Source organism: Ictalurus punctatus, chromosome 28 (genome assembly GCF_001660625.3).
Source record: "Ictalurus punctatus breed USDA103 chromosome 28, Coco_2.0, whole genome shotgun sequence".
Classification (NCBI taxonomy): Eukaryota; Metazoa; Chordata; class Actinopteri; order Siluriformes; family Ictaluridae; genus Ictalurus; species Ictalurus punctatus.
In genome coordinates this window covers 11804114-11829459 of record NC_030443.2, presented here as the reverse complement: position 1 = coordinate 11829459, position 25346 = coordinate 11804114, and the positions used below count along the sequence as shown (strand labels likewise).

The following is a 25346-nucleotide window of genomic DNA, read 5'->3' as shown; positions in this document are numbered from 1 at the left end:
TATTCAGCATTAACTTACATTGCATGTTGCGTTGCTCTACTGTATACTGAATTAATTTTTTATTCATTGCTAAAATTTAAACGACTCAATTTTTTTTGCTCTGCACCACAGGGTACAATACTTTATTTGTGGCGCCACCCATTAATATATTCCTGCACCTCCATTTTGTCACGTCATGTCTAAAAACCTAGAAACCCCACTGGACAGAAGTATGTGTGTAATTAAAACACACTCAAATGTACACGCAGTTTTGCTAGATGGTTTTTAGTCTATAAGTTCAAACCAGAAACTGCTGCCACACACACACACACACACACACTGTCACGCTCTGTTATTTGAGCAATGGTCTATCATTAGATATATAGCTCCTGTAGTTATAACAGAAAAGGAAAGCTCCACGCCCTATTTAAAAAAAAACACACACACACACACACACACACAAAAAAAAATAAAAAAAAATAAAATAAAACAGTCCCAATATACCATGCTCGACAATCCTGCTACCATAAAATACCAGAACAGTCCCTGGGATTAGAAAAAACTTCGCCACTGCATTCTGGTTTGTCAAAAAAAGCGCAACATACTCTTGAAAGAACAAATATAGTCAGCATACCGCATAATATACAGTATTTTCCATTTCTGGCTCCAAATGGAAGACCACTGCGAGAGGTTAATGACTAGATTTGATTTCCCAGCAGCCAAATGCACATACATTATTTTGTGAATCAACTTTTCACTGAAATGTTTCTGCTGCTCATTCATGCAGCATGACTCGACTCGGTTCACCAAACACCCCTCAGATGTGAAGTGTTGAGTTAGGATTTGCTTTCATCAGCTGTCGTTTCTTCATCTCACATACACACACACACACACACACACACACACACACACACACACACACACACTACACACCCACACACACACGAACACTGAAAGCGGCAGCTCCACACATGAGTGTTCTGCAATCACATAGGCTAACCCCGAAAACTTGGCAACTTATAGACTGGGTGTTTTCTGAGAGCGGCTTTCAACCGCTCACATTCCAGCAAGTCCAAAAAAATAAATGCCTGGTAGGACTCGAGGAAGTCCTGCTCCGCAACACACATTCGTCAAATGATGGACGTGGCCGTGGGAAGCCTAGACACACATATGCTTGTAAACCGAGAGTACTGAAGTCTGGAAGTGTGTTGAAATGGTTTTAAGACAGTGACTGGATGGAATGTGAAGGGTGTCTGCTGCTGATGTGTGTGTTTGTGTGAAGCGGTATATAGAGAGTCGAGATGCTCCGCAGCAAATGATCGGATCTCGCAAAGTTCAGCTTCTTAGATGTGTTTGTCAAAGAAATATAACAGCACCATCTTAATGTCTGTCAGCTCCTGTTTTTCAACACATTTTGTTTGAGTGTCTTCAATAAGACCCCAAAAAGGTCCAAAATAAGTACCATTTCTTGTAGCATGCATCCGATTTTATAGAACTGTTAAGCAACAGTAAGGTGTGCTTTTATAGGAATATAATCAACGACAAGATGGTGTGATGCAGCCTGATATGAAGTGGAGTTACTAGTAACACCCCAAAAGTTGATTATTTTCAAATAATAGCGTGCCCTGAAATGTTTTATTCCTCTTATACCTCAGCGATTTGTCAACGAAAAAACATAGCGTTATGGTTTTATCCATCTACGGTTACATTTGAAGTTGCGGAACATGTTCATTCTCATTATCACTTATGTAATATGAGCGATAAACAGTCGTTCCCCTACCAGGCTTTTTTGAAGTTAACAAGAACAAAACAAATGCAGCTTGTCATCAAACTGAGAAATCACAAAGCCCTCAATCTTGTGGGGAAAAAAGCGTAAATACTGGAGACTCCTTACAAAATGCTTCTCGTTTTTCAGAAAATTTTTACAATATAATGCCCTTCAAGTCCTTCAAGTATTTGATTGAGCGAACCGTCTGACACCTCATGACCAATCAGATTTGAGAATTCAGCAACAAAAGGTATTAACGTACACTACAAGTCAAAAGTTCAGACACACGTTCAGACACAAAGTTCAGACACTTTATTTTTTCCACTCAACACAAATGGAACTTTGGGAATTATGTTGTGATAAAAAAAATCCTCAATAAATCAAAATTATATCATAGCATCTTCAAAGTAGACACCCTTTTCCCCTAGAAATACCAGAAATGTATTCTTGGCATTTTCTCAGCCAGTTTCTTGAGGAATTTCCCTGAGATGCTTTTTAAACAGTATTAAAGGAGGTCCTACCGATGCTGGACACTTACTGGCTGCTTTACAGAATATTTCACTCCAATTCATCAGTTTAAATTTTTTTTTTCTTGTAAATAAAATGTTAGTTTTTTAATGAAAGAAATGAATATGTTGGCACAATTATATTTTTGCCTACAACACTGATGTCACGATCATGAAGGTCTTCAGATCACCTTAAGATCAAAAGGTTTTTAAGATCTTGAGAAACATTTCAGTCGAGTGTCTCCAAACTTTTGACCCGTAGTGTACGTATCGTTCTTTAACACAGAACCGTAATAGAGACCATCTGTAAGTTCTGACTGTATAAATGTTGGAGGATTTATGGCCCAGAACTGCCAAATTTACTGCAGTAATACTCAGAAGTGATTTTCTGGCACAGTAAAGTGAATCCTACACTCCCATTTTTCAGTCCGAAGGGAAACACTTAAACATTTTTATACTCGTATTAACCGCACGGTGAACGTTAATTCTTCAACATGTTTCCAGATCTCCCGACCCTCTGAAGCAATCATCACTGTCTGATGTCATCGACGTGCGCCTGATTGACACGAACCAGAGATGCTGTTAAATATCCATCCGTAATGCAATCACACAGACTGTGTTACACACACTTAAAGATCACTGTGACTTAATCCCGAATCTCCTCCCACCACCACACGCATTCACTTCAACCTCCTGCTTATGAAAAAAGTGAATGTGTCAGGGCAGCATGAGTGCTCGCAGCAATTTAGAGCACCGAGAGGCTGATGTGCTCAAGTGCTAAATCACTCTAGTCTTCTTATCTCATCCTCTGAACTACGAATAGAGCTTGACACAGACACTGGCAACACTGTAATAACTAAACCCTTCTGTGATATGATGGTATGTCATTCTTGGTATGTGTTCTGTTTCAGATTAGTCTCATATGTGTTCAAAGGATCTTGCCCACACACACACACACACACACACCAGGAAGCTACTGCCAATGAGAGGAGATTTGTCATCAGCTAAAGGAGATGGAAGAATGGACAATTTAAAAGCTCCAAAATATGGACTCCATGGGCGACACAGGCATTTCTCTGTAACCTAGATCATTTTTCATGTAGAAGAAGAAAGGGGAATCAAAGTTTGGTTGGACCAATGGGCCCTATCCAATTTCCACAGTTATGCAAACTTTCCTTTCTGCCTTCTTTAGTAGTAAAAGACAGATGAGTTTAACATTTACTACTGATGATCAACAACACAGGACAGACATGTTGGTTCAACAACCCGAGAAAGATGATAATAACTGAATTTACACAAATGATCCAGTTCAAAAGTTTACACACGCTCGATTCTTAATACTGTGTGTCGTTACCTGGATGATGTGAGCGTTGTTCATGAGTCCCTTGTTTGTCCTGAGCAGTTACACTGCCCACTGTTCTTCAAAAAAAATCCTCCAGGTCCTGCCAGGTCCTAACGAGCACTCTATATTTAGCCTAGTCAGTGAGGTTTCCAGGACAAGAGACTTGGGAGCACATTGGAGCTTCCACTTGCCTAGTTGATTAGCTAATACATTTATGATTTGTTGACAAAATACTCATTCAGTAGCTTTTCATCCTTATCCATGATGAGATCTCTGTGATCTCCAGCCACCATTAATCCTACCTAAGCATACTTATATCCTCCTAGGTAAGTTCTATTATGCCCGCTCAGTGATCGACAAACATGGAAGATATTCATCATTCAGCTGTTTTGTTGAACAACAAACACTCCTTTTTGAAGATTCAAAAGACATTTTGGTGTCATTAGAAGTCTCCATTATCCTTTTTGATGAAAAGCAGTATTTTTTTCATAGAACTCTCTTTGTTTGCAAAAGGCGCCATTTCCTCTGTTGCTCTATTGCATCTGTTTGTTTTGGCTCCATTCATATCTACTTCAGCATACCGTACACCAAACCTTTCGCTCCATTCAGGCTCGTATAGTATACATGTACACAGTGTGTCTTTCATGGGAAATTCATCTATCGCTATAAAAAACCCACACACTCATAGCAAATCAGAGTGCTTCCTGTAAACTGCCATTCTGTCAGCGTGTGCACCTGCAGCTTCTATTCGCTGTCGTTTGTTTGAAAGGGGAAAAAAAAAAACAAATAAAAAACGGATTAGTCTATAGTCTCAGGTAAGATGTTTTAAACAGGGGCATGTTCAGTACTACATAATAAATTGCTGTTGGAAGAGCAAGTATCTCTTTGTTGACTGAACCCTTGAGGGTTATACTGTGAAGTTTTAATTACAGATTACTCTTGGCCAACAGCCAACCGAAATAGAAAACCAAAACCTGTCTTGGCTCTTCGCAAGAATTTGAATCTGCCAACATTTTTGAAATGCTTCATAGCTTTGTTGTTCATCGTTTGCATTGTTTGGTAGGCTGGATTGAATTTCTTTCCTGGTTCAATGGAGGATTCCTCAACTTTTTTCGTTTGTCAATCGTCCACATCATCATCTACATCGGTTTGATGACATCTACATTTGTTGAGTACCCATCATGCTTCTTTTCTAAGGAAAGCCGTCATTAAATACATGAAAGACTCAATGCCCTAAGGCACTGAACCAGAATAGAGCAGATTCTCTTTGAAGGTCAACAGATGATTGTCATATTCTAAATACCATAACTACATTAGTGTCTGGGAAAAATGCCTTTTAAAATTCTCAAAAATATCCAACCAATTACTACCTTCTCACCAACTGTTGAAAAGCTTGGAGCATTCAGCTTTCATCTAGGTAACGGAATGTGATGGTTCATTTTGAAACCCTGGGAAAAGGCCTAGTGGTTTGTCAGTCAACCACACTCCAAGAAGAATTCAAGAAATTATTACAAACACATGATTCTGTGCTCAAACGTAATTAAATTGAGTTGTAATACCTCTGTACAAAAGGCCCTAACAACTTCCGATTATTTGTTTAGGAGTCCCATGAAGCCACTACAGACAGAAAAAAATGTCTGCCTTCCTCTAAAATTTACTAACTCGTAGGTAAATAAAGCATTTACGCATTGTTTTTTATTATACATCTTATAATAAAGAATACATTGCTTCACAGCATGCGGGTAAATCCCTCCCGACTATTGAGTTATCCACGAAAGTTTATGGAAAATTGTATTTTACGTCCCCCGGTCATAGGGAAATACATTTAGAATATTTTGAATAATTAGAAAGCTGAGTAACACTTCACTACGCAAGAACAGATATAAGTAAAAAGAAAGAAGGATAGACTCAGGGGCAGAACGTAGCTTTGGGGTAATAATAATAATAATAATAATAGTAGTAAAAATGTTTACAATGATTATAATATAATCATAGGGAACTTGTGCATAGATGGCCAAATATAAAGCACCAAGACGCTCAGAGGGAACAGAGATTAATGGCGGTGCACTTTATTTCTGACAGTCGGACATTTCTGTAGGCCACATGTACACTGTAATATGCATGCTGTAACACAGTATATGAAGAAACACACCCACTTCCACACACAGATGTGTTAGCACACAGTTTACAGTTGCAAATGTTAGTAAGCAACATGTCAAGACATGCATAAGGCTTTTAATATAGTATTACTCATCGCTCTGTCTGTCTGTCTTGCTCTCTCTCTCTTTCTCTCTCTCTCTCTCTCTCTCTCTCTGTCTCTCTCTACCTCTGTCTCTTCTGTATTTCTGCTGCCCTAAATACTCATAACACTGCTTCTGTAAATTCATTTTTACTCAGTAAATTCAAGCGTTCAGACCCTGACGTCAAAACCAAACAGGATTGAATTCATTTGCAGCATTGTGTTTGACAGCAGTAGCAAACGGTCTTATCTCTTTGAGAAAACATGATAAGGAAATCAAAATATTGAAACAAGACTTGTGAAGACCTCGCCCCTCGCTCAGACCTCAGACTTTTGCCTCTTCAGGCTTTATCTCTGCGTGATTACGTGATGTTTTCGTCAAGCAATTCATCAAGACTTTCAGACAGCTAGCTCTCGTCTCAGTCACGGCAGTCTCCTCAGAGCCAGCGTGTGTGGCAATGGTTTATTCATAGCAGATGAAAAGGGAGATTTTAATCACTCAGTGAGCGGAAGGACAGTGTGCTGTGCGTGTGTGAGTGAGGTGAGTTCACTGACAAGTGAGCTGTTTTCACTGATCTGAGATGTCTTCAGGGAGGAACTCTGGAACACACAAGTGCAGCCATCAATAACGCGTTTAACGTGGCCTTGACAACTTCGGTTTGGACGTGCCTCACACTAGGTCTATGAAGCACAAAAGGGAGGTTCTACTTGGAACATTTTCTGAAGAGAAAACAGTCAGATGTAAGGTTCTACACCTGTACCTCTATTCATAATTCACAGTAACAAACTGGAACAATTTAAGATGATAACCATGGTTTCTAACAGTGGAAATTGGACAAGGCAGAGTTAAAAATTATTTGATCAGGGCCAATGGTCCAAAAATTAGAATGGTTTAATGACATCTTTCATACTCAAACATGAACTCAAATGTTACAAATATTCAAAATTTTAAAAAAATTGAATACAACTTGAATACAAGTGGACTGAATTTTTCCACCAGGGTTTTTCTTTCCATTTTTATGTGTTACATCTCAGGCTGAAGGTTTCCTGCCAATCCATGCGCCTAGTCACGATGTTTCTCCCACCCAAACACCCACAAACAAAATCAATTAGCATTAAACAGGCCACTATTCACTACAGGTAAAGGCCGTGCTTCTCAGTGTACTTCTCCTTGACGGCGAGGCTGCGAATGAGTGGACAAAGAAGTGCAGTCGTGACACCAACAATGGAGATAACCCATGCCCACACATACACGTGCATGTGTGCACACATACGCGCAGGTATCCTCCTGTGTTGTCATAGAAACATGTCAAAAAAAAAAAAAAAAAAAAAAAAGAATAAATGGAAAGGCTGTAATCTGGCATTGGAGAGTGTACGTGCTTAGTCATCAACTGCCTACATGGCAGCTCCCACTTATATACTGACGTACACTCATGAGTTATGGACTGACAGATGAGATTAGATTCCTGTAAGAAAATGTCAATGTTAAACTAATGTTTATAAATCAAAGCCTCAAGTAAATAGAATGGAAAGAAGCTTTGAAATTTGAATACCGTGCTTCACAGTTGAATAAGATTTGAATGCACAAAGCTGATGAAACACACAGAAAGCCCTAGGTAAAAACTTAAAGCGCACCTATTATGGTTTTGAAACATGCCTAATTTTGTTTTAAAGTCCTCATACGATAGATTGACGTGCATCCAAGGTCAAAAAACACTTTAACGTGCTCATAATTTAAACTGCAGCATTACCTTCCCCCAGTGTCAAAAACGACTCGTTAAATGATTCGTTCTAAAGAATTCATTTTAAACTCCTCCTTTCAGAGAGCATACTCTGCTCTGATTGGTCTGATTGGGGCTTTTTGTTACAAACCTATGTAGGTTAATTCAGGAAGTAAGTCTGGAATTACTAACGACTCGTTTCAGCTGTTCAGAATCGGTTCCTTCTTTTGGGAGTCAATAACTCCGTTTGTCGTGTGCTTCGATTTTTGAAACTTTGCAGACAATTTTTCAGTCACGAACAGCTACATAACACGCTACATGAAAGGTCATATTTGAAAAAACATATTAGGTGCACTTTAAATGATAAATAAATGAAAAGAAAGCAAGAAAGAATGAAAGAAAGAACGAGACCACCCCACAACATGCACCTATAATCTGTTCTATAGTATCCAGTTTTGGTTGCATAGTATTTTTGCTGTTATTACAGAATCTCAAACAAACAGTGGTGATGTGGTTAGATTTTGCTTGATTTTATAGTAACAAAGTTACACCTTTGACAACTCTAACCTAATCCATGGTACCGATTTATACACATTAGGAATCTTCAGGAATTCCTTTTTAAAAAAGCGACACGTTGTAATTACGGCATTACAAAACCCAACAGCGAAATGAACCGAAGGATTTGAGGTCAAGAGAAAGCTGACAAAAGGACCTGCCTGAACAATATGCATCAGGACTAAAAACACATCTTCTAGCCAAAAACGCAAAATGCTACACCCACACAATACAAACACACGTGGGTTGACTGTACTGTACAGTATGTCACCCTACTTAAACACTTGTAATCATCTCATCAGCTCCCGCTTCTCCTCAGGTATGCACTTTAGATGGTGTCATTACAGTAATGGCCTTAATTCATGCCGGCCTTCCGCTTCATCACTGTTTGAATACTGCAGCAGCGGTGATGAATGGAACAATGCCAGTTTCGGCTTAAAACTGGCACAGGCATTGTGGGAAAAAAACCTTATGATGCTCCAAGTTGTATCACGTTTGTTTAAAGAGGTTGATTAAGCATAAAGGTATGCATGCGACCGCGGGTGTTGTGTACTACAAAAGATTCTTGCCCTGGAGTGTGACAGATTGGAATGCACCAACAATGTTATAGTTGACTCAAGTGAGAAGTCATTACATATAAAGTCACACATATATATATATATATATATATATATATATATATATATATATATATATATATATATATATATATATATACGTATACAATTTAATGCTCAAGCAATACATTATACACCCCCTGTGTTTGTTACATCACAGTGAATCAGTAACATGAATATGAAGTGTTTATGTGAACTCCAGTCATTACACAATCTCAGTGAGTAGGTGTGTGAAAAAAGGAAGTATCATAGGATGTCAAATGGCAAACGCTGGAACCCGTAACAACATAATTTATTAGTTACAGAGGGATATAAAATAATAGCTACGTAATTATAATGTGCAGTGTTATAATCGTGATTTGCACACCACTATCAGGACGAGCGCTAAACGTTTACAGTAATTAAGTTCGTCACGGGATGTCCAGTCGTCATGGTATTATTAAGATCCACATCAGATAATGCTGAGGTAATTACAGTGACTCCTTTTCACTGTCACAGCACAGTGACTGCAGAAATAAAAATCCTTTTAATATGTAGCAAGGGAAGGCTTTCGACAGAATATACAGTAAACAATGATCAGTAAGTTTATGAGCTAAGCATCCACAAATCTTCCTAACATTGGCTATAACATGCTATAATTGGCTATAGCACTGGATATAATTAGATTTCGTCAAAACACTAATGTTACTGATGGTGTGATGTGAGCGTGCAAATTACATTCGACCTCTGAATGTTTAGTTTGTTATATTATTCATTTTACTTTATTATATTAATCTTCAGCAGACACTAAGGCTGTTTGAGACACCTCAGCTTGCGACAGTACCCCCACCCCAACAACCCCCTTTAAATAGTCTAATGCTAGCATTACCTCATTGCAAAGTCTTGCCAACCTTTATGTCTGTGTCAGTTCTGAGTCTTGTCTTGAATGTTGACTTTTTATTATTGTTTGAAACTAAAGTTCATTACAGTCCATTGTCCTGCAATGATCAAAGCCACTTCCTTCTCCTTCCTAGTGCATTCAGATTTTTCACAGAATAAACACTATAGTAAAATATATGTGTCTGGAAAAGCTCACCAAACCAAAGGATGTGTGTGTGTGTGTGTGTGTGTGTGTGTGTGTGTGTGTGTGTGTGTGTGTGTGTGTGTGTGTGTGTGTGTGTGTGTGTGTGTGTGTGTGTGTGTGTGTGTGTGTGTGTGTTTTCTTCTCCAAAACTAATGGCACAGCAGTAGGTCCTTGCTACAATTATATAAATAAACCAAATAGACAATGGCCTACTTTCCACAAGAAACAGGAAGACAGTGAGGATTGTGGTAGTTACATACAAAAGACATTTGACCTATTAATAACCCTTTTTACCTCACTACCATCCAAAGTAATTGTTCCTTAAGAAATACACCGAAACCTGTTTGCTTTCATGCAAAGATAAAGACAAAGCAGAACATGACAGAAATGTGCTTAACCTGATTCTATGGGATCTACTCAGTTTTGAACTAGCTGAAAGCTAAAGGAGTGACTGCAAAACCTGCATTGTCATATTTTTCCAACAGAGATTTCAGTAATCGCTTTTAACACCAAAAGTGGGCTTTAAGATGAGAGAACATTAACACTTTCTTGGACCCTGCATCATAAACTTGTATCATAGCCTGGTCGTAAATATGGCATGGTGGATGCCATTTAGTTTCACTAAATTGGTATGACTCAAGCAAAGTGTTACCAACACAGCGACTATTTTTTTTTTCATTCCCATGAACTGGCAAAGGATTTTGAAGTAGTGCAGCAAAAAATGTTAAGGGAAGTCAAAAGATGTTGAAAGGAAATCATGAGTGCTCACTCTTGTAAAGAGGGTGCATTGACCTTAAATTCCCCATAATAAATCTACTTGATGGACAGGTTTAGCTGGCCAAATGACCAAGCTATTACTGAAATAATGATAAGATTAGTGTCTAGGTGAACAGACGCACTAATGAGCCGGATTGCTTCAGGTCGGAACAACCTAGAAAGAAGGTTCTGCACCTTCTTTTTTTAAAAGTTAGTCCCTGTGAGGGAGGATGCAGTGGAGACACAATGACCGGAATTAAACAGTCTGCTCATGACTGGCAAACAGGGCTAGAAATATGTTATGCATGCATGCCATGTTCTGGTGAGGCAGAATTCGATCGGAGCGGGTGGAGAAAAGGTGTGTGTGCTCAACCTGCTCCTCTCTCTGTCTTCTTTAAGGGCAAGAGCATTCCTGGGTTGTGTCATCTTATTAGAAGTCATGAATACATTCTAAAACACCTTGAATTGTAAATGCTCCAGCGCATTTATACCCACTATTTTTTACACAAAACATATTTTCAGAGTGAAACGACTGTCTGTGACATTTAGCGAAATGGGTGTACACCCAGGTTCTCTTCATCAGCTGGGAATCTAGGGTGAGTCTGAGCATCACGCAAATCTTTACACTTCTTTAAACAAAGAAGCCCGGCTTCTTGAACAAATACTCACGCAATGGCATTGTTAAACAGTGCCAGAAGACAAGACATGAATATTTTAGGAGACTTTTTCCCGGCACAAACAGTATTGTGTACGTTTGTATCAGTCTCATCTCGTATTCATCTCTGCCGTCTTTTGTGTCCTCGTTTTCTTTTTCTCACACGCCAAGATTCCCCGTGTGAGTGCACACAGGGAGTTGAAGTCATTATCAGAGACATTACCAGAGAACCAAGCATCAGACCTTAGGTTAATGGGAGGTTAGGCAGATAACATGCTTTTAACGCTTCTCCTTCTGTCTGTCACTACCTTTGACACACAAGTGCTTACTGGAGAGTCTCTCATGTGCAAGTGTAGAGTTTGGGAGGTGATTAAGTGGCTAGCACATTGAGTTTGGTACTTTGAAGATTGGGAACACTTAGATGCAGTAACATATAGCAGGTCCAGTTGCATAATTTTGGCTAACTGTGACATTTAACATTGAATTTGATTACCATATATGGTTGGAACCTGATTTAATGCTCCAGAGTCAATAAACTTTGCCAATTTATCTACACTTACAGAAGATAATTGATGTCATAATAACTATTAAAGCATCATTAATAATAGTAGTTCATGTAGTAGTATCTATGATTGCAATCTTACACAAGCTACACTTTTAAGACCAGTGTTTCGCATGTCATTCGAAAAAGAATGACTAAAATCCTTTTTAAACGTCTAATCTCATAGAACAGATCATTTGGCATTACAAAATATTCCAGAGGCACAATGCATAACACAATGTCAACACTTCCTTCCACAGTACAATAACAACTATGCATTTGGTTTCTATTTAGGGTGTCGTACATTTCTTACACACACCTTGCCCATCACATTGCACATTAATCACAGATTAGTCACTGAGAGTATCAGGAGGAAGTTCACTGGAGATCCCCATCCTACTTAATGACATAGAACAACAACCTGTATTCATGTTGTCTGGTGATGGTATAGGGATGTCAAGGTGATGTGTTGTAAACACTGATGACACACTGATGGAGTAAAGACAGGGCTGAGAGAAACACAGCATAACATATTGATTGTAAACAAGCCTGTTGACAAGAATGGACAATTATACACTTGTAAATGAAAAAGAATAAAAAAATATATATTTAAGGCTATCGCCAGTGTCATACCGACTTTAACCAAATCTTCAGTCGTAGATATTAATGATTCAACCTTACAAAGTCCACAACTTTTAGTAAATGGTCTTTCCAGTTTTTATAAATATTTTAATAAGAATTTTATAAGAAACTCTATTATTGTTGGATCCAATCCTCCATGCAACTCAAGGTGGCTTAAACCCCACCATTTATAATCTGGACAGTACCTTTTAAATATAAATCTGTTATCTCTACCTCATTTTGGGTTGGACATGACAACAAAATCTAACAAAACCTTAAATTTAAAACCATATGATATTTTACTTTGTTTACAAAACCTAAATTTTCCTGAAACACAAAATTACATCATTAATCTTTTAATTATTGTAATTTTACATTCACAAGATAGGAGTAACTATAAAACAAACAAACCCATATATTACCTTCTGTAACACTGATCTTAATGTATTATTTGAAACCCTTTCAAACATGAGAATACAAAACGAACAAGAAACTTAAGAAAACAATAAAAACATTAAAGCTCACAGCACATTTCTAGCAGTGGGACAGGGTCCTCATCTCTTCAGTGCTCTCTAAGTAATATGTTTCAGCTGGTTAATAGATTTACTGTTAACTGGCTAATTAACCAAAATGAATTAAGCATGTTTTAATGTCATGAGCTCACTGTTTGCAACTGTGACCTCACGTTAACTAAAAACCAAGCTAACGAGTTTACCGTTACCTCAAGATGGAAGCTAGTGTAATTGAATTAAAATACTTCTGAGGGATAAATTGGACTTTTCAACAACCTCATATATATTTCAATCTAAATCATATATTAAAATAAGAGATTGAATTAACACATAATGTTTAATCTCTAACCTATATTTTATACCTCAAAAAACTATTATGATAAATGTTAGGTTCAGATTACTTCTTCTACAGTCAGTGCTAATTACCTTAACATGACCTAGCTGAACAAACAACTTAAATGTGGTTATAATATGTGAACTTTGACTTGGAAAGCATACTTAATGTGGTTTATGAGATTGTATCTTATCTTAGCTGTATTATCTATTGTTTATGTCAGGCAAGAGAAGGAAAACTTTCAGGACCAGATTTTGAAAAACAGCAGTGTGGGTTTAAATCTTGTAGAAATATGCAAATCGTTGATTGTGGAGACACTGGTCATGTTCAACTGTGTAAGAGTGACACTTCACATCCGTGACACTCTGTGTCCTTGTTAGAGAACAGCTTGTTGACTTGTCTCAATAGACTGACAGTATAAGGCGTGTGTGTGTGTGTGTGTGTGTGTGTGTGTGTGTGTGTGTGTGTGTGTGTGTGTGCATGTGAGCAAGCATACTCTAGGCAAGGTTGAAGATGCATCTATAAACACATTATACTGAGCTTCCCAAAAACAGTTTACACCCAAGACTCATGCTTTCTTCAGTGAATAAACTCACCTTTATACTGTAGACTTGTACTAGACACCTACGATCTGCTGCTGTAATCATAGTCTGTGATGCACATACTGAACATCCTTTCAACACAGTACTGAGTGACTCTATTGTTTACGGTTGCAGAAAAGTAATTTATAAGATTTATAATCCTACTAGTCGGTGTCACCCAGAAGAGGATGGTTCCCTTTTGATTCTGGTTCCTCATACCAGTCCCTCCAGTATTTTGTGATTTTGCGATCGCAGAAATGAACGCAAAATCAAGCAAACACCGCAATATTCGGAGGAGCTTCTGAGTTTTCAAAATTACCTCAGATTTTCTGCAGATTTGAGCCAAGACGCGTCAGCCAAAGCCATCTTCGATTTACGTGCATTGAACATGAGTAAAGCTTAATTCACCAACAAACATCACTGAGAAAGACAATTACCTACAGATCCTCCAGTTCAAGAAGTTTTCCGCAAGAAAGAACATAACACTTCGCAAATTGCATCGCACATTTTTTAAAAACCTGTAGCAAAATCACGCATTTTTGGCCGCAACAATCACACGGAAATCCTGTACATCCTGCTCACATCGTTTCAGGGAGGTTTTCGTTGCCACCGTTGCCTTTGGTTTGCTCATTAGGGATCGAAGTCTGCATCTGGATTTCTGTAAAGCTGCTTTGTGAAATTGTCTAGCGTTAAAAATGCTATACAGTTCAATTTGAATCGAATCTCAGTAGAACACACACCCGTTTCTCATTATATCTTCACAGAGACCATGTCGAAACAATGGTGTTTAAAATTAAATCCAACTTTTAAGACTTTAGGCCTCTAAGCCTCTAGGATGTTAAGCCTCTAAAATAAATGTAACTCCGCCCCTCATTACAGTCCAATTCTGACAGCATTATGAATTCATCTTCTTCTTTCTCTCTTTTATTCAGCTTCACCCTGCTTGTTTGTATCAAGTCAGCATCTACTGTAGTTGCTATTGATCTGGTTTCTATAGTCACATAGCTCATTGCTGTAAATATTGTCAATAGTGAAACTGAGTTTCATTTCCATGTGTGAGATCCCTGTTTCTGCAACTAACAAAAGAGAAAATGAAATGTCAGCAGTGGCATTTCTCTGCACTCTCATGACTCGTGTAGTAACTGTAGTTTGGCTGTAGAGAACCAGTGGAATTTGAATTGTCATATTGTGTATTATGGGAAAATGCTGTATACATTTTGGGGCTGAAAGATAAAATGAGAAATCTACTTTCACTAAACACATCATGAACAATCAGAAGCAGTTTCTAGACCTTCTGACAACCTTGATCATAATTATCTACCTTGGAATCACTGTTGCTTGGACACAGGATACAGAGCAGCAGGGGCTTGTGGGAGTGGTGTGGGTTGGAAAGCTGAATCAAGCCTTCAATCGTCCTCCCACATTGAATTAGTGTAGCACGTTTGATGGATAGTGGAGGATCTACATACATTCAAAATTTCCCTAGAATTTCCCGAATGGTTCATGTTACTTGAACGAGATGATGTACGAAGCACAATTCTCTATCATGATTCCTGTTTCCTGATCCAAAAATATATCTAATATGAAATTTCGAATTTTCTCTCTCACAGTTTTCATCTGCAGTTTCATGGTGGCGGCACCCATCTTCGGTTACCTTGGTGACCGATTTAACAGGAAGGTCATTCTGAGCTGCGGCATCTTCTTCTGGTCGGCTGTGACACTACTGAGCTCCTTTATCACCAAAGAGGTAAGAGATCTGCTTTCTATGATTGTGAAAATAAGACTGTCTTCACAAAGTTGAAACAGGACCAGGTAACAGACTTTGAGATGCTCAGTGGCATTTCATGAATTCTTTTCGAGCACATCAGCGTCTGAGCTTAAGGTAAACGTGCTCCATTTGGTGCAGCTGAAATACAGAATGCGCTGTTAAAATCAAGGTCATAAACGTACTCATTAAGGACTACTGGTAATACAACACTTACGTCCAAAGATAAAAGCTAATCCAATGGTGGTACACTAATACTAATGTACTACCATTTAACAGTTAAGATATTTCAAGCCAACCTTTTTTTTCTTGAAGTACCGCTGAACATATCATGTAAAACCATTACAAATAATCTATATACATAGAATAATACTTAATTTTTAATGCCAGAAAAAATATTAACATGGCCTAGGGACATCTGTATACCATATGCCATTTAAAAGCTCCCATGTCCTTATGCCGTGTCTCATCCCTCTTTACATAGAGGCACTTCCTATTAACACTTTTGAATGGCACTAGCTTGAAATGCTTACTTGTCTGTCCAGTAGTACTTTTGTCATCAACTGTTTTTCTTTTTGTCATCAACTGTTTTTAGCTTGCTGAGTTGCATCCTGGCCATGTTCTGTCAGTTAATACCCCTTGCTATGTTTTTCCAGCAGTGTGTTATTCCCCCCTACCCCACATGTTTAATCTATATCTCAGCTGGCAGCCACTTAATGTAATCAGACCTGCCACCAGGGTAGATCACATCAGGATATGATCGAGCTTTTAGTTCAAGTTAAATATGCTAGGCAACCTAAGCTAATAGAAAGCTATAGGTTTTGTTTCAGTATCGCAGTTTGGGGTTTATTACCAAGCATTTCAGTCAAACCCAGACAGGATTGAGGATTCAGGATTGACAGCACACATCAACATGCTTTGTGAGTTTGTGTGTCTGAGTCTCTAGTCTCCAGAAAGGGCATGAGACAGTCATTCAGAGTGAATGCTAATTAAGAGAAAGGACTGTTTAGCGTGGCCCAGAGCGAGGGCGTATATGTGCCGAGTTTTGATATTTTTGTATCATGTGTTTGGAATCAGTGTCTGTGGTGGGTTCAGGACAGATATGTACCTTAGAGCAAGAGAAATGCATTTATTTCCCTTGAAAGGCATTGACAAAAGGAGCTATTCTGCTTTACAACAACTTACGCTAACATGTGCATGCATACACACACCTGTTCATTAGCATGGGGACTGAATATATGCTTCATATTTCAGTCATCATAAACCAAACCTCAAGACGTGATATTATTAAGATTTTGTATTTAAGCTGTGATTTGTTGTGATACTACAGCACTGTTGAATCTGATTGGTCAGAAGGTGTTGATTCATTCTCTATAACAGCACAGGTCTGGACAGTAGTACCTGCTTTAATTGCAAATTATAGCTTTATATTGATGCACTCCTTATGAAACGTTATTAATTCTATAATCATAAATTCCCAGGGATGTGTTTGGCGGAGAATCCACATAAACATGTTATTTTACAAAGAAAAGCATATAATCGTTGATATTGTGACTCTGGAATCTCTGAAGAGATGTTTATTTAACATGTATGGAAGGAGTCTCCAGTGTCAGTGAGCAAGTTTTCAGGAGGACTTCAGGACTTTCAGGACATTTTCCAGTTTCTCTGTACCATGATAAGTTGCATTTGTGTGTGTGTGATAAATGTGAATAGAGAGAAAAAATTACTCAGGGTGAGGGAATGGCTGTTTATAGCTGTTCTTAGGTAGATTTTATAAGAGGGAATTATTTCACAGATGTTCCACAACATTAAATGTAACTGTAAATGGTTAAAAGTACAATGTGTAATTTATTAATACAATTTTTAAAAAATGTAATCGGCAGGGAAAATTGCCGTGGCACGTTGGGACATGCCACACATTTGTTATTGGAAAACAATCAACTTCGCTGTGTTAACACAACACACCACCTCGATGTTTATTCCTTATTTAGCACTGGTGCAACAAATGACACTGAATTGAGAATATTATGTAAATTTCAGTCCTTGAATGAAACACTTTTCACTTTTTTTCACTTTCACTTAAAAGCAAAACTTGCCTTGATCTATTTCCCCTAAGCCTACATGATATTCCTCCCTCCTGGGTCTCCCTTGCTTTAGTGTGAATAGCTCGAACACAGATATTTATTATCTTACACTAACCTGCTGCCCTATAGCTGCTGATTTCATCTCCAAAACTCCCACTAACTTGCAACGAGACTGCTCATACATGTAGAAATCAGCTCATACCTGTTGAAATCAGCTCATACATGTAGAAATCAGCTCATGCCTGTAGAGATCAGCTCATACATGTAGAGATCAGCTCATGTCTGTAGAGATCAGCTCATGCCTGTAGAGATCAGCTCATACCTGCAGAGATCAGCTCATACCTGTAGATATCAGCTCATATCTGTAGAGATCAGCTCATGCCTGTAGAGATCAGCTCATACCTGCAGAGATCAGCTCATACCTGTAGAGATCAGCTCATGCCTGTAGAGATCAGCTCATACCTGCAGAGATCAGCTCATACCTGTAGAGATCAGCTCATACCTGTAGAGATCAGCTCATACCTGCAGAGATCAGCTCATACCTGCAGAGATCAGCTCATACCTGTAGAGATCAGCTCATACCTGTAGAGATCAGCTCATACCTGCAGAGATCAGCTCATACCTGTAGAGATCAGCTCATACCTGTAGAGATCAGCTCATACCTGCAGAGATCAGCTCATACCTGCAGAGATCAGCTCATGCCTGTAGAGATCAGCTCATACCTGTAGAGATCAGCTCATACCTGCAGAGATCAGCTCATACCTGCAGAGATCAGCTCATGCCTGTAGAGATCAGCTCATACCTGCAGAGATCAGCTCATACCTGTAGAGATCAGCTCATACCTGTAGAGATCAGCTCATACCTGCAGAGATCAGCTCATACCTGTAGAGATCAGCTCATACCTGTAGAGATCAGCTCATACCTGCAGAGATCAGCTCATACCTGCAGAGATCAGCTCATACCTGTAGAGATCAGCTCATACCTGCAGAGATCAGCTCGGCCCAGTTAATAAAACTCTACACGCTCACATATCTATAGTAGATGAGATTCTTTTGGATTAATCAAAACAAGCGTTTTTGGGTGATTCCGCTGAAATTAGACAGCAGTGTTCCTCTTTTTTTTCTAACTCCATTATCATAATCTTGCGTTTTAACAAAAAACTAAGCCTGCTGCTGGGTTTGCTGATTTGTGTGTATTCATGCAGAACAAGTTTCGAAACTCATGTTTATGTGTGGGGTTTTTCAGGAATAAGAATGCAACTCTTACACATTTTGTTCCTCAAAAGTAAAAATATAGGCTTGACCTGATTGGCTCATAATCTTGGTTAAAAATAAATAAAGTCAGTTTTAGATTGTGTCATAGTCGTGAAATGGGGAATAAAAAAGTCAGGCAGTATATTTTATGCACCATGCATCTTGTGCGCGGGTGTGTGCGGGTGTGTGTGTGTGTGTGTGTGTGTGTTCGTTCATAGGTAGGTGGATGAGAGTGGATACAAGGTCACAGAGACTGCTAATCTCAAGTCATTATTTATCTGCTTTCTCAGCTGGAAGAATTTCAAGGATTTTCATATTATTCATGTATTCAAAGGCGCTTAAAACTTAAAACTTAAGATCCTATGTTGGACTTTTCATTGGTACATGTAGGAAAGGGGTCTAAATAAAAGTATGTCATTTAAGTATATTATATTTTCCCATCTTAATTTCCTAGAATATTAGAGTCCATCTTTTCCTGTGACTTTATTATTTTTTTTTTGCACTTTAATGGTTATATAGTGCGCTATGTGCGTTGTACTACCATGTCATTATGTTATACCATTTTTAGTGAGCGTAGATAGTGAAGAGAAAGCTTTATGGTATTTAACCTTCCTGATGTAAGAGTGAAGATCAGTTGAAGATGGTAAATTTGGATGTGGATTGCGAAATATCTCATAAACATCATCGTGGCTAAAAAACAACAACAACAACAACAACAACAATAATCTTGACACAAAGAAAATCATGCAACTTACCCCTCTTGTGATTTATGTGATATGAACACGTAGTGTAGCGCCACTGGTAATGTACATTCTGTCTGTATCAGTATTACACTCGTTGCTATTTAAAAGCAGTCACATGCAAAAAAAATTAAATGAACTCAATTTGTAAAGGAATTTTATAACCCTAGTATATATGTAAATATTTTCATGATTACATCTAGTGTGTGTTTCTGGTTAATATTCGTATCATCCCCACACCACCAATTCTCCCTCCTCCTTCTCTCCTCTCTTTCACTCCTCCATCCCTTACTCTGCAATGCAGCTCTCCAGCTTTCTGCTCCTACACACACACACACACACACACACACACACACACACACACACACACACACACAATTTTGGTTCCAGCACAGCTGCTGCTATAAGAACCCAGATCAGTATAGGAAGATATGAGTGTATGTATGAAGGAGGCTTGCCCAGCATTACTATCAATTGTGTTTCTATTTCCTGTCACGTACACCATAGTAATTCCCTATACCTGCTGGGAATTACATAACACGCAACAATAAAATAGAGTAGTAGCCCCACCCTTTTTCCTGCACTGGTATAATGAAGGCTGTCAGATGGGCCAAGGAATGAACAGAACGGAGAAAAAAAAGAGGGATATCTGGTAATAGGACAAAGACCGGAACATGGGGTGAGGGGACAATGCTGGACATCGTTCTTTTGAGGAGAAGGAAAATCATTATTGCTCACACATGACCACATGGACACCATTACTAAGAATTGCCATCGACTGCCTCAAGGTCCAGTAATGCTCAAGGCTAGGATTAGAAACATGTTTTGGAGCTACACTAGGAAAACAATCCTTTCTTAGTAGTCGTCTCAGGAGAAATTAAAGGTGATTTCATCAATTAAAGGTTTGCTTTCTTCTTTAGGAACTAGCAGCCGTCTTCAGGTAGCTTCATAAACTGACCCAAGAGACGTCACACATCCAAGAGTGCGGGGCTTGATTGTGTGAAAATCCTAAAGAGAAATCCCATATTTGCAAGATTTGTTCCCTGTAGCACTGTTAAATTTGGCTGGGCGTCCTAGATTTGGCATAATTTGTGTGTGTGTAGGTAGAGAGGATGGAGATGAAGAACAGGAACAAAGAGAAATAGTATCAGAATGAGTGTGTACGTGTAACTACAGTGTGAAAAAGGGAACTAAGGATAGAAAGAGAGAAAAGACACAAGGGTGTAAAGAGTCTATATGTGTCTTTTCCTCATATGAAGAAATAAACTCATGAGATTAAAAATAAACAAGATTATGGTGCACTGGTAATGCAGAAAAGTTCGGTATATTTAGCATAGATCCATATATGTATGTAGTCCCATACTCTTACCACCCACACACACTTAAATAGTGCTTATACATGAATATCTATAACTGCACCCCACCTAGTCTTTCCAAGCAAACAGGGTTGTTTCTCTCTTCCTTCCTTCTCTCTAATCATTAAACCAGAAGGCCTGGGTCAGAGTGCACTGCCCAGATGTGCTTCTTCTCCAAGATCATTGCGAGAACTGGCTATTGTTATAAAAACACTTCCCATACAGGCAATTTAAGGCAAGATGATGTGAAAGGTCATCGTCCTTTAATTCTGCAGCGAGGTTTCAGTTTTGAATCGGTATCCTCTTGGGAAATCCACACCCAGTTGTGCTGTTCTATAAAAGTGAGCAGATTTATGAAGGGATACTGCTGAATAAGCAGATCATCTGGGCAAGAGAGGACATAAGGGTGTGTTTTTGAAAGAGGAAAAGACTCTAAGAGAGCACAGACTGGCATCAAATATTCAGCAATGATATTTATATATAATATTTATAATAATATTTATGGAAATGAATACCACAAATATACATGTAGTGTATATATAAACGTATAAAGGTGCAGCTTAAGTGGGCATCGTAACTGGTATCTTCTGGTAAATTCTCCTGTTTATTATAGCATCTTCCTTTTTTTAACATATTGCCTGTCTGTTTATTTTTTTTGCAGTACTATTGGGTGTTTGTGCTATCCAGAGGCCTGGTAGGCATCGGAGAGTCCAGCTACTCCTCCATCTCTCCCACCATCATCGGAGATCTGTTCACCAACAACAAGAGGACTATAATGCTCTCTGTCTTCTACCTGGCTATCCCATTAGGAAGGTAATCTTCATCCACTGTATTGTAGATCAGAGTTTGTAAACTTCTCAATGCGTCGAGAACCCAACCATGTCAGAAACCTAGGAGTCTGTGAGGTCTGACGGGCTTTTGTATTGATACAAAGCACAACAGCCCAGCTGTGTCACCAGTGGCAGTTTACAACAGCGTTTATTCAAGAACTGGAGATAAGGCAGCGACTGTTCCATGCATCACTGACTGTTACATGATAATTTGTTGAGTGAAAACCAGCCTATGCTAGCTGCAATACAAGCAAGGCAGCAAGATGCATGCAGGGTAATGAACTGTAATTAAAAAATCCTGTACTACTCAAGGCTGTGACTGATTTGGCAACCATATTGGAGAAGATAATACAAACCAGAAACCTATTTTTAACTGACTCAACATGACCATTACGATACTTTAGAGGTTCTCCTTTCATTCTTATGAGAGTTTCCAAACGTTTTTGGGACAATCATAGAAACCACAAGAAGGGTTAACTATTTTTAGCTGTCAGATTATTGTGACTCAGCATGGCCTTTTACGATACTTCTGATATTCTTCTTTCGTTCGTATGAGAGTTTTGTTTCGTGCCAAGCCATTTTGAAAGCAGACAGGCTGGCAGGATTCAGGCTTAGACAGCAACATTTATCAGCACAGCCATCTCAGCTCAGTAAAGGTCAAATGCACATAATTGAGTCCAGTGGCGCACAGCACCTTTATGTACGGTCACTTCCATGGACGACAAGGCACAAAGATAGGCAGGACCTGCAAGCAGAGACTGACATGGCAAAATTGATTTGCATTGGTGACTCACTCAGGTAAATAAACCCAAAGCCCTTATTTTTAGGCACAAACAGGGAAGAGTCTATAATACAAAGGCATGCATTGATGAGGTAGTCTGAGTTTATTTTTATTTGGCATGAATCTCCCTATAGTGTTTAGCATTGTTTACTGCACTTCATGGGGTTGGACAAGGCTTGCATTAATAAGCAGACACACTGCAGAGTTAGTCAACACCAAATTTTGTCAAACCAAATTATAATACACTTTCAACGATGTACAAAGGTGGCACACGCCAACAGTCCAAAGGTCCCCACTTCAATCCTGAGCTTGGTTTACTCTCTAGGTGGAGTTTTGCATGTATTCCCTGTGCCCCAGTGGGTTTCCACCAGGTTCTCAGGTTTCCTCAAACCTACCAAAAACATGCTGGTAGCACAGCCACTAATAGAACATTTACAGTACACAACCATATGGAAAAATTCAGAACATAGATCTACTTCTCAACCATGAATAACACTCCTGTGGTTTGCACCATCTGGACCATTTCAAAATAAAAAATAAAAAGTACATAATTCAGTTAACATTCCTCCATTCAAGTATCAGGCGACAGCAATGTTTTTAGTATGGCGAGGAATAGTATTGATAAAACATTAATTGCAGTAAAAGAAAGGTCAGACAATCTGGAACGGTTGCCAAATGGCCTGTGGAGGTCCTGGAGGTTCAGACCTAACAAAGCATTCATTGGTAGAAACAATAAGAGGCCAACGATTGTAGCTATGAACCCGGCTGCCTCACTTCCTGTCCAGCACACTGCTTGTTTATCTACAGCCTGGTTATTATGACCGTTTCCAGGAAGTGAACTCAGGCTTGAGCTTGAGCCCAGGCAAGGAAATCGATTCTCCTTTTGGAAAGGAAAACTTTTCTCTCACCAGTAAATCTCTAAAATGGCATGTTGTTCAATCTGTTGGCCAGATTTGGCTGATTAAGTTTACACAATGAGATTTACCTGCATTGGTGCCTGGGAAAACAGGAAGCACGCAGGAGATGGAATGTTCTGACCCAAACAGGGTGAGATAAAATAATATGCGTGGTCTGGGTGTAAAATTGGAAGACAGTCAGGCTATGAAAGAATTTATCAGATTTTTGACAACTGTGGCTACTTTTAACCGCATAAAAACTCCCAGCTTATTATTGAGTTAGTCATCTTAAAGCATGTTATTCAGTAACCACAACAACCTATTCACTAACTACAGTGAAACTAAGATGAAATGTTACTAGTAAAGATTTGCATGTGTACAAGAGAAAAATGAGCAGCTTATACATTTTATGTTTAGTGATGCATCACAAGTGTTATGTCTAACAGAATTGCTGTTCTTTATCTGTATTTCAGATCATAATCTCTTTTTAAACCCATTTTAAAGTAGCAATGGCAAATGTAGCCCTGAAAGCGATTGAATTAATCCTATGTCTGCATCTTTGTAAACTGCATTAGCCCGATTCTCCTCTTCGGCTTCACACAGTTTGTCTGCATATGATCTCTAAATCCTTTTTATCCTCCAAGAGCAATGATACCTGGTTATCTGGTGTCTGTTGAATCAGCAAAGGGAGAAATGTGCTAGAATGACTTCAGCTTCTCACATGACCTTTCAGCCAGCAGACAAATTCACTTTGCGGAATGCAATGACTTTTATGTTTTGTTTTGTTTTGAAAAGTATTACAGTAGATCAAAGCCACTCCTCACATATGTTTGGCTCCTGCGTCCAGTCATTTGTCTTAATATAATTCAGTGTTGTCATACATCAACAATGGAACGTTAATGGAACTTAGCAAAGGAATCTCCATACTGTTAAATCATACTTGACCTTATAGCTTAAAATGCAAGTCTAGGTTAATCATAAATCTTAATGGTTATGATAACACTAGGAGCCCTGTCAGAATCTAATAGAGTTCATTTCCTGCACCTACAGCTGAGGACATTGGGTTGTAGATGAGAGTCAGGGGAAATAAAATTAGTGAATGAGTCACCTTGAGTGGTTAGATAGACAGAGTTGAGCACTAGAGGTTATAATAGACAATTTGACATAAAAATGAGGGTGAGATCAGCAGTGCAGATGGACACGTGGTGGAAAACTGTTACAAAAGCAAAATGAAAAAAAAAGGTCAAAAAGGAAATGCCTTAACTTCTGAAAGCCTCAAACAGCCATTTAATCAGTCAGACAGAGAGTCATCATAATCAGAACGTGTTTGAGCTTCCTCAGTAGTCACGGCATAACAGAGCAATTATGAACTTTATCAGAGTAAACAGGGCACAAAGTTTGGTCTGTCTAAACTGCCATGACTCATAGATTCTTCAGATACAGTAGCTGGAGACACAGTTCTACCTTGAGTGAGGAAATTACACTCAACAAGACCTTGCTCATGAAGAATTTAGAGGTCATGACTCTAATTATAAATTGAGTTCACAAACATTGTCATCAAAACTGCAGGGGATGGAAACTGATAGAAACGAGATGATATTTTTTCTAAAACTGGGGAAATGCTGTTCACATGCCTCCCAACACCAGTGGGAATTCATTTATACAAACCAAAAGGGAAAGAAAAGAAAAAAAGAGCGATACAGCAGCACTTTAGTGCTCTCTCTGCTCTCTGTCCAGTTGTCTGACCTCCTCACCTCATCTGTACAGACTGCTCAAATGTGTCAGCATCTAAAGCGTCAAATTTCATGCTAACGTCACCGTCAGTGCCATCGCACAGAATGTCAATCTGAAA

At 38.8% G+C, this 25346-nt stretch overlaps 1 protein-coding gene across 1 annotated transcript in view; it reads left to right on the top strand.

Moving 5' to 3' along the window:
* spns2 (SPNS lysolipid transporter 2, sphingosine-1-phosphate) overlaps positions 1 to 25346 on the top strand; it is a 77905-nt gene that overhangs the window by 30082 nt on the left and 22477 nt on the right. Inside the window, exons 3-4 of the mRNA XM_017460119.3 lie at positions 15401 to 15537; positions 21649 to 21800. Coding sequence (XP_017315608.1) covers positions 15401 to 15537; positions 21649 to 21800 — 289 coding nt within the window. The remainder of the gene's footprint in view (positions 1 to 15400; positions 15538 to 21648; positions 21801 to 25346) is intronic.